General features: G+C 48.7%; 1 protein-coding gene across 2 annotated transcripts; it reads left to right on the top strand.

The window, feature by feature from the left end:
* Nucleotides 1-4,411: 4,411 nt before the first annotated feature.
* LOC120965199 (uncharacterized) lies at nucleotides 4,412-10,162 on the top strand. Of its 2 annotated transcripts, XM_040390554.3 has the most exons (3): nucleotides 4,412-4,824; nucleotides 9,281-9,524; nucleotides 9,634-10,162. In XM_040390554.3, the coding sequence occupies exons 1-3, from the start codon at nucleotides 4,596-4,598 to the stop codon at nucleotides 9,635-9,637; spliced, it is 477 nt and encodes a 158-aa protein (XP_040246488.1). In that variant the 5' UTR covers nucleotides 4,412-4,595; the 3' UTR covers nucleotides 9,638-10,162. The 2 variants fall into 2 exon arrangements, 1 of the variants encoding a protein (XP_040246488.1); XR_012184981.1 differs by lacking the exon at nucleotides 4,412-4,824 and having other exon boundaries at nucleotides 4,847-9,524.
* The last annotated feature ends 509 nt before the right edge of the window (nucleotides 10,163-10,671 follow it).

Raw genomic sequence — 10,671 nt, 5'->3', positions numbered from 1 at the left:
CCCGTTATCAATGACATCCAATGTCCATAGTCAGGAAACCATGACTATCTGTTGATCAACGAGCTAGTCAACTAGAGGCTTACTAGGGACACGTTGTGGTCTATGTATTCACACATGTATTACGATTTCCGGACAATACAATTATAGCATGAATAATAGACAATTACCATGAACAAAGAAATATAATAATAACCATTTATTATTGCCTCTAGGGCATATTTCCAACAGTATGTACCAGTAGCTATGTGTTTGATCTCTCTCTCTCGTGTTCTTGAGGTGGTACGATCTTGATGTATCACGAGCTTTGCTATTATAGTTGGATCTTATGATGTTTCTCCCCCTCTACTCTCTTGTAATGGATTGAGTTTTCCCTTTGCAGTTATCTTATCGGATTGAGTCTTTAAGGATTTGAGAACACTTGATGTATGTCTTGCCGTGCTTATCTGTGGTGACAATGGGATATCACGTGATCCACTTGATGTATGTTTTGGTGATCAACTTGCGGGTTCCGCCCATGAACCTATGCATAGGGGTTGGCACACGTTTTCATCTTGACTCTCCGGTAGAAACTTTGGGGCACTCTTTCAAGTACTTTGTGTTGGTTTGAATAGATGAATCTGAGATTGTGTGATGCATATCGTATAATCATACCCACGGATACTTGAGGTGACATTGGAGTACCTAGGTGACATTAGGGTTTTGGTTGATTTGTGTCTTAAGGTGTTATTCTAGTACGAACTCTATGATAGATCGAACGGAAAGAATAGCTTCGTGTTATTTTACTATGGACTCTTGAATAGATCGATCAGAAAGGATAACTTTGAGGTGGTTTCGTACCCCACAATAATCTCTTCGTTTGTTTCCTGCTATTAGTGACTTTGGAGTGACTCTTTGTTGCATGTTGAGGGATAGTTATATGATCCAATTATGTTATTATTGTTGAGAGAACTTGCACTAGTGAAAGTATGAACCCTAGGCCTTGTTTCCTAGCATTGCAATACCGTTTGTGCTCACTTTTATCATTAGTTACCTTGCTATTTTTATTTTTTCAGATTACAAAAACCTATAGCTACCATCCATATTGCACTTGTATCATCATCTCTTCGCCGAACTAGTGCACCTATACAATTTACCATTGTATTGGGTGTGTTGGGGACACAAGAGACCCTTTGTTATTTGGTTGCAGGATTGCTTGAGAGAGACCATCTTCAACCTACGCCTTCCACGGATTGATAAACCTTAGGTCATCCACTTGAGGGAAATTTGCTACTGTCCTACAAACCTCTGCACTTGGAGGCCCAACAACGTCTACAAGAAGAAGGTTGTGTAGTAGACATCAAGCCTCACCTGAAAGAAGAGCAGCAGGAGGGGTTGTTCAGACCAGCTAGGTGCTTGACAACACCTAAACAGAGGAGAGCTGCTTCTCTGCTCTTGCTCGATGCTCGACAACACAAGGGGTTGCTGCTCCGCTCCTGCGAGGGGTGGAAGGGAACGGCAGGGGCAAAAGGGAATGGCGATGGCAGCGGGAGGAGCTCCAGCTCCTGCTCGGGCCACGACGGAGGCAGAGCGGAAAGGGGGGGCTAGAAATGCTACCCTCCGTCCATGTCCTGGTCGCGCTCGCGGCTACTGGTGGGCGGCGGCTGACCACCGTAAACCCTAGCCGCTTCTGCTCGGGTGAAGGAGGAACGAACCCGAGGCCAAGTGAATAGGTGTGACCGTCGCTATCTCGCTCTGACTACAGGGATCCACCTCACTTTCTCACGCTGACCTGTGGGGTCCATACGCCACCCAAACCCTCGATGCACCACAGCGCGGTAATTCTTGGGAGCTTAGTAATTGTACTGATGAGAAGCTACATGCGATATCAGGCACCCTGCAAGCATGGGGGAGTGAGACTTTTGGCCATGTCCAAAAGGAGACAAAAGGCTATTGAAGGATCTTCATGGCTTGCAGGGCAATCAAATCACCTAGGTTCATCAAGGAGCAGTGGCGGAGGCAGGATTAGTCAAATATGGATCTTGCGCGGTTGATTGAAGCAAAAAATATTCAAATTTCAGAATGTTCACAAGAGTATAAGTAGTAAACAAAACCAATATGTAGTTGATAGTCAAGATCGCGTTATTAATACTTGGGTTGATATCATCAAATCACCTGGGTTCATTTGGGAGTAGTAGTGGAGGCAGGGTTAGTGAAATATTGATGTTGAGGGGGTCGGTTGAAGCAAAAAAAATCAACTTTTGGAATGTTCCAAGAGTATAAGCAGTAAATCAACCATGTTAGGGGGGGGACAGGGCCTGGCTGGTCCCCTAGCTTTGCCACTATCAAGGAGGAGTCTAAGATAGCTGATTAATTTGTTGAGATGTATCACCGCGAGGAGGTCATGTGTCCACAGACGTCTTGCATTCATTGGTTGACTGAAGGTGATAAAAATACTCATTTTTTTCATCTCCGTGTTAGGCAGCGAAAGAAAAAGAACACAATTTCCTAGTTACGGCGTCACGATGGCTCTGTCACATAAGACTTAGCCAAGATGGGATCCGTGACATGTGCTTTTTATAAGGATATATGTATTCATCAGAGGGGCTAGTTCATATGGATGTTATACCCGAGAAAGTCACTTTAGAGATGAACAACGTGCTTGTCTCAGAAATTATGGTGAAGGAGGTAAATATAGCTCTGTTTGAGATGTGAAGGAGAGTTGGGACCAACATATAAGGTACTCTCTTTTGCATCCCACTGGAGCATGAGAAGAAGGGTGGTACACTCTGTCGCTGGCCTCACCATACCACGCTCCAGGCCTTCAAAACTATGCCCTTTGGGATTCTGCACCGGAAAAAGGAGAGTATGGTTTTTGGAACCATCTCCGCGTGACTGCTCGATTCCGCCACCTACTTCCATGACTTTATCCATTTTCTCAACTACATCATGACTGACAACTCCGATGACACCATGAAGAAAGTTGTTGTTGTCGCCGTCGTGGCCCGACCTTTCGGACCGGAGGGCATGACTTGTTCATCCTTTTACTGGTTCATGCATGTGCAATACCTATAAATTTTGCAGTTTCAAATGCTTCATGTTTTGTACACACTCATATGAATAATTTACAATATGTCATTAATGTTGACAAGAACGTCGTCATGTTTTTTATATGGAAGAAATTAATTAGACAATTGCTAATATATCCACGGTGGACCGCCTTTATGTCACCTAAAAAGTACAAATAAATAATTTATAATGGACAATTTTATTGTTGGTCTACCCATTCAATTGGGCTAGATCCGCCGTTCAATATATCCAGCAATATTCACGTGAAATGCAATGGACATTGCAAATGAGGGTGTTCTCAATACTCTCCTCACAAGTACTTCCTCCGTTCCATAATGTTGTATCTATAGATTTTTCTAAAGAAAACAAACTTTGAAGAAGTTATAGAGAATCATCAATAACTAAACATCAACATATACAATATGAAAATATGTCTTATGATGTATACCAAATGTATTTGGTATTCTAAATGTGGTTTTTCTCTCTATATAAATTTGGTCAAAACATGTAGGGATTGACTTCTAGACATATATATATATATATATATATATATATATATATATATATATATATATATATATATATATATATATATATATATATATATATATATATATATGCGCATTATATTATGGAACGAAGGGAATAATGCCATAGAAGATGCAAGTGTTGCATTCGGCTCGGGTGGCAGTCATGACCAAATGTCCACAAATTGACTTCAACCTTCCAAATCTTCTGCCAGAACTCTCGCTCGCAAAGTCAGAAGGCATACCCCGACTAAGAGGACAAAAAGCTGGTCGAACGAGCAAGATTATAAACCGTGCTTGGTACGTGGCCGGCAAGCAAAGTCATCACCTCCATGGGAGTGCGGTGTTGCAAAGACCGAGCTCCATGGAGCCTGTTTCTCAAAAAGAAAATCAAAGTATATTTAAAAGTTTTAAGAAAAATGTCAAATGTTTTTCTACAGATACATATGCATATTCTTCAAATATGTATAACATTTCATCAACTAATTTGATTAACAAAAAAGACAAATATCTGGCCCAAATACAACAAAGAAAAAAGCTCATTTTAATTTGTGTATTTGTCTTTTTTGTGTACATCACATATGAACGTATATGTTCATAAAATTTTATACATGTTATTTATACAAACATATGTGTGCATGCATATTTTTTCAGATTTTTTTGAGGTGTGAAAAAAGTATTTTCGCTGGAAAAAAAAAAGAGCTCTATGGAGCTCGGCCTCTGCTTCACTTTTCGACCTCCATGGCGTCTAATCTGAACCTCGAGAATCTATCTGCCGTTTCAGAGTTCATTCACCAGACCAGATGTGCCATCGACCACCGTAGCAGGTAATTAAAGGCATGATTGGGTGTAGCGGATGAGGGGATCCAGTTTTCAGTACCCGTAGTATCTAAACCGCCCTGCCATTTCGAATTCCCCGCCTGACTCGCTGTGGAAGCAGGTCCGTGGCAAAGAGAAAGGCACGCGACGCGCGTCCCCGCCAGCTCCGAGCCTCCGAAGGCAGTCGACTGGGAGGCGACCGCCATGGCCACCGGCTCCGGCTGCGTCCCCGGCGCTCTGCGCTTGGTTTCGTCGCGAGGACAGCCCTCCTCCTCCTCCTCCTCCCGCGCCCTGGTTCGTCTCCGCCCGCGCGTCGCCTCGTTCGCAGCCCCGCCTCCGCCTCTCCATCGCGCCCTTCGTCCAGTTCCCGCCCCGCGCATGACGCTCCGTGCTCCTCTTCCTCCTGCGAGGTGCCAGGGCCCCGCAACTCCGGGTGAGTCCCTTGATCCCTTGCGTGCTTGATATGGTACGGTAGGGAGGGGGGAGGGGGGAGGGGGTGCTGGTATCCTGAGAAGAATACGGCCCTTGCTGCCGAGATGTTCGGCGAAATGCGTAGTCGGCAGCAGACGCCCTTCACGTGTTTGATGGTTGGTATCCTGAGAAGAGTACGGCCCTTGCTGCCGAGATGTTCGGCGAAATGCCTAGTCGGCAGCAGACGCCCATCACGTGTCTGATGGTTTCGCCCACCAAGTGTTCAACAGTAAGCTCACGATCACACGAACACTTCGTTTTTTTCAGTACACGCGAGTTTTGCGCATGTCATTGTTTGAAGATCAGAATGGGGTATGATATAGTTTGCAATTTACAGTTTACCATTAGCCGTAGGCAGGCTCTGCCTCTACAGAAGATCAATTACGTTACACCTCTCTCTTGCCCACGTCTACAAGCCTGGATTGTAAGCGATATATCAGACTTTATGTTGGTCACCGCCTCTATTTAGCTCCAGCCATAGGTTGTACATCCATGTAATCGCAGTAGTGTTAAACCAGCCTCTAGGATGGTTGAGTCCGCTGAAGTCCACCAGTCCTAAGGATTGGCATTGCTTGCCAGAGTAAACGTAGGGAGATTGATGAGTGAGAGTATCAAATTAGACAGCTCTAGAGACCTGACGAAGAGTTTGGCTTGAAGATGAGTCAGAGGACCACACCATCCTAGCACCAGGAAATTCACAGTAACGACATGGAATAGAGCATACGCAGACCGAGATGAGAATTGGCCACTGGCTTCGAACTTCCAAGAAAAGCTGTCCTAAACCTTGGGGTTCAGCTAAGATGCAGCGATTGCACTCTGTAGCTGACGTGTCAGGTCCAAGTGTAGCGCCTCTTCACTTATCTTTTCAGGGCATTCTTCCTCACAAAAGGGATTAAATCCAGCGCGATGTGCCTGACCGCACATCCACCTATCCATCCATCATTTCAGAACGATATTCACTTACCATGGCCAAGGGTGATCCTTTTTCCTGCACAAAACAAATCCGCTGTTGCCGGATACAGACAAGTGAAAGTCACTCCATGGCCAGTTGTCTGAAGTGCGGGAAAGCCAGCACCTCCGAGCCCTGAGAGCAGTGTTTAGGAGCTTTAGATTGTGAAGTCCCAGACCTCCCACTAGCTTGGGTTTGTGTACGGTTTCCTGGGCAACCAAACGATGTCCACCATGGGCTTCAGAGCAGCCCCGCCAAATAAATACCCAGCGTAACTTGTTCAGACATAATGAAATTAGCGCTTGATTGAGCAGATGGAAAGTTCGTCCGTCAGCAGATGTGAGCTGATTAAAGGCTGCAAGCACATAATCCTTTATAATTGTCCAGCAGCGCTGCTAAAAGGCTACATAAACGCATTTGGCTGTAAGAAATATTGATCCATGCATTGTGAATTACAGTCCTAGACACAAATGACGATAATGTTGGAGGCTGTCTCAAGGCTTCTTGTATTGGCATTAGGACTTTATTGCACATGTCTGACATCATGCATTGGTTAGCAGTTCCGGTTCACATTGGGTTCATACGATGGCTGGGAGCTTCCGTTATGTTTTTGATCTTTTAAACCTTTTACTGAATCATAAATGTAATGAAACACATTCCAGAGTTCATGTAGGATAGCCGCCCATGCAACATGAGATGTAGTGATGGCAAGTTTCTTGTTGAGGACAAGCATAATTTCGCCTGGGAAGGTCTGGGGGGAGGGGCACAGAAGGAGAAATACCATGTATACAGTACATATACATGATCCATACAAGCCTGTGTGTGTGTATGTGTTGTATAGTCTGAGGTCATGGAGAAGGGGTGCTTGTGTCGGTGTTATGACCGGCATAGGGGCTTAGCCCAGTGGGTTATGGCCCAAGTATCTTAATTAGGGGTTTAGCCCAATTATCTTATCGTATTAGGATCGTTTGCTTAGGAGTCAAGTAAACCTCTCTATATAAGGAGAGGAGATGTATCAATCTAATCAAGCAAGAAGCAATCATAATTTGCTCGGCTTCCCTTAGGGAGCCGGGAGACCTAAACCCTAGCCGCCTCCTGCCTTCGCCGCCGCTGCTTCCGTCGCAAGGACGGCGCCACGCCGTCGGCCGCCGCGCACCAGCCCTCGTCCTTCCCCCTCCTTCCCCTACAACCTACACCCTAGATCCGGTAGGGCCCTAGCTCCTACCAATTTGGTATCCAGAGACTCGGGTTCGATCATGTCGTCATCAACACCCACGCCGCCGCTGCCCATCATCACCACCGCCCCGATGACCACTGCCGAGCCCCCAACGCCGCCGGCCCCGGTCACCTCCGCTGCGCCGAAAACCGCCATTTTCACGCCGGAAGAAGTCACCAGCATCTTGCGGGATCTCGTGACGGCCGTCCAGGGCATCCATCGGTACCTGGCCGGGCCGCCCGCACCTCCGCCGGCTGCGACTACCGCCGCCTACGGCCACCCCGCGTTGCCGTGGCCGTCCCAGGGCGCGCCTGCAATGGGCGGGCCACCGCTACCGCCGTTCCAGGCGGGGCACCCCAGCGGGCCGCCTCCGCCGCTACTGCACCTGCCCTGGTCCTCGGTACCCGCGGCGATCGCCAGGGCCCATCCGTCCTTCCAGCCGCCGCCCGCCCCAGTGCCGTCCTGGCCGCAGTGGCCCGTGCCGGTTCTCGCGGCGCCATCCGCGCCTTCCGCGCCTGCCCCAGCGCCGCAGTGGCCGCACTGGCCCGCGCCAGCCCCAGCCGCGCCGCCCGCGCCGGTCCAGCTCCCACCGCCGCCGCCCAGCTCCGGACTGGGCCAGTCCACACCGGGAGACCTCCCGATCCAGCAGGTCCGGTTTCCGCCGTCACCGTCCCGGATCCCGGCCTGGCTAACCGGGATGTCGCCACCGCCAGTTTACACGGAGGCCGGGAACCCACCGGTACCCACGCTGCAGTCTGGGGCCTCGTCCGGCTCCGCGGGGGCCTATGACGGTCTCCCCACCGTTGACCGGGCGCCGTCATCATCACTGCTCCGCACCGACGAGCCGGTCGGCCATGGCGCGCCGACCCAGACGCCGCCACGGTTCGCCAAGATCGACTTCGCCACTTATGACGGCACGGAGGACCCGCTTAACTGGCTCAACCAGTGTGAGCAGTTTTTTCGTGGACAGCGCACGCTCGCGTCGGAGCGCACTTGGCTGGCATCCTACCACCTCCGCGGTGCAGCCCAGACCTGGTACTATGCCCTCGAGCAGGACAAGGGCAGCATGCCCCCCTTGGGAGCGCTTCCGCGAGCTCTGCCTCCTTCGTTTTGGGCCCCCGATCCGCGGGAGCCGCCTGGCGGAGCTAGGCCGCCTTCCCTTCACCTCCACGATTCAGGACTTCGCCGACCGTTTCCAGGCCCTGGCATGCCACGCGTCGGGCGTGACGGCGCAGCAGCGGGCCGACCTCTTTGTCGGTGGACTTCCGGATCACATCCGCGTGGACGTGGAGCTTCAGGGACCCCAGGATATCCAGACGGCCATGTACTACGCCCGCGCGTTCGAGCGCCGCGCGGTGGCCGTCCAGCAGGAGTCACCGTCCCGGGCCACTGGGTCGCTACCCTGGCCAGATCCCGCTCCGTGTCGGCCTGTTCAGGCTTCCGCGGCACCCCTCGCCGCGACCGCGGCGCGCCCGTTCCGCCGGCTCACCTCGGCCGAGCTACTCGAGCGTCGCCGCCAAGGGTTGTGCTTCAACTGCGATGAGCCCTACACGCCCGGCCACGCCTGCCCGCGACTCTTCTACCTGGAGGTTGCAGACTACATTTCGGAGGACGCCATCGCCGCCGACCTTGCCGCCCCAGCTGTTGCGAAGGTGTTTGACGCTGGTTGATCACCTCGAGGAGTTCAGCAAGCGCTTCCCCACCTTACAGCTCGAGGACGAGCTGTTTGTGCAGGCGGGGAGAAGTGTTATGACCGGCATGGGGGCTTAGCCCAGTGGGTTATGGCCCAAGTATCTTAATTAGGGGCTTAGCCCAATTATCTTATCGTATTAGGATCGTTTGCTTAGGAGTCAAGTAAACATCTCTATATAAGGAGAGGAGATGTATCAATCTAATCAAGCAAGAAGCAATCATAATTTGCTCGGCTTCCCTTAGGGAGCCGGGAGACCTAAACCCTAGCCGCCTCCTGCCTTCGCCGCCGCTGCTTCCGTCGCAAGGACGGCGCCACGCCGCCGCCCGCCGTGTACCAGCCCTCGTCCTTCCCCCTCCTTCCCCTACAACCTACGCCCTAGATCCGGTAGGGCCCTAGCTCCTACCAGTCGGTGTCTTGTACATGGGTATGTGATGCCTGAGTCGAGTCCTATATACTGTCTATTGATGCAGTAAATTGAAGTCTATTCCACATCCTCTGTTTTCCTTATCCCCTTGTTCCCTTGCTTAATCTGCCTGCATCTTTTTATCCTTGAAATACAGAGACCCCCTTGGAGCCGCCAAGCCTTTGGCAAAAGGTGTTGCTGGCGTGTAAGCGTGTCTCCTGGAAGCACCTTACTTCACTGGCTCTGCTTATTGGCTGCATAGCAGTAGGTTACTTTGGAAACAAAGGGGACCCACGGGCCTTGCTGATCATTGATATACTTGACAAAGCAAATAAAACATACAAGCCTAGTCTGGAGTTCGCAGTTTTACTCATAGCAGTTTTGGCTTCTCTCTCCTCGAGGTATGATAAAACCTATCAACTTAAAATTATTTTGTACAGTATTAGTTAGTGGTTCTGAATATAGTTTTTCCAAATCTTTATTGATATCAATTTTCTTCAAATTTTGCAGGTAGACGCAGATGATCGCTCAGGTTTTTTTGGGTACATGTTTTGGACAGCGGGAAGTAAGTGGTACAGTTACTGAGTCTTACCGGATCTATTTCTAGAAGTACAGGGTGAATATTCCCACCGGTTTTATCGGAAATGGATTGGTTGCACATACGGCAATACCGACTTGACTAATAGCACTAGTTATGGACTTCCTAAAATTGCTTTATCTCGTTACATCGTTTTACCTGATGCACCAGGCGTGCGTGCACCTTCTCGTTATTGACGCTTTATGCCGTTTCCCGTGAGGTGGAAATGTCATGTTTTTCGGTGTTCACTGTGAACGATGTCATCTGCTGTGAATGATGAACCATTATGCTGTAAAGTTGAAAATGTATCACCATCAATTACGGTTTTAGTGTGGTGTACGTTTTCCAATATGATTGATCAAATTCTGTTCAACAAGCCTTGTACCTATAACTGCCTTACAGGAAGGTGGGATTTTTATTCATTGGCAATTATCAAGCAATCATCCAACATATTGGGGGCGATGCATCGAGTGTAGATTTTGTGCTTCTTGTTGCACTTGCCGAAGAAGTTTTAACTCCCAAAAGACTGCCATTTTGTTCCTCTCTAACCCAATAATCAGCCCCAACGTCCATACTAGCAGGGATATTTTGCTTACTCACAATTCCCCTCTTAATTCATGATTCTTGATCAAAGTTGCGCAATCAGCAGTTGTATATTCCATGATACATAGTACTATATAGGTAGGATCTTGAGCGTGTGTAGACCATCATTTGGTCCACTTTGATTCACTAGGGTTTGCATTTTGCATATGACTTCCATTTTACTAAAGAAAAAAAAAAATCTTTCCCTTAGTACATGCATCTGTTTATCACTGCAACTGAAGCGTTATCTGTTATCTCTTGCCGACTACTACAACATAACATGGAAATTAGTCCCCTATTTTTAAAATAATTATTCTATTGGTAAATTTAATTATTCCGCAGAAACGCGCGGTGAATCATCTAATTAAATGATCGCAACCTCACCAAAA

Source organism: Aegilops tauschii, chromosome 5, assembly GCF_002575655.3.
Source record: "Aegilops tauschii subsp. strangulata cultivar AL8/78 chromosome 5, Aet v6.0, whole genome shotgun sequence".
Lineage (NCBI taxonomy): Eukaryota > Viridiplantae > Streptophyta > Magnoliopsida > Poales > Poaceae > Aegilops > Aegilops tauschii.
The sequence above is the reverse complement of the archived record's forward strand: the minus strand, read 5'-3'. Positions and strand labels throughout refer to the sequence as shown.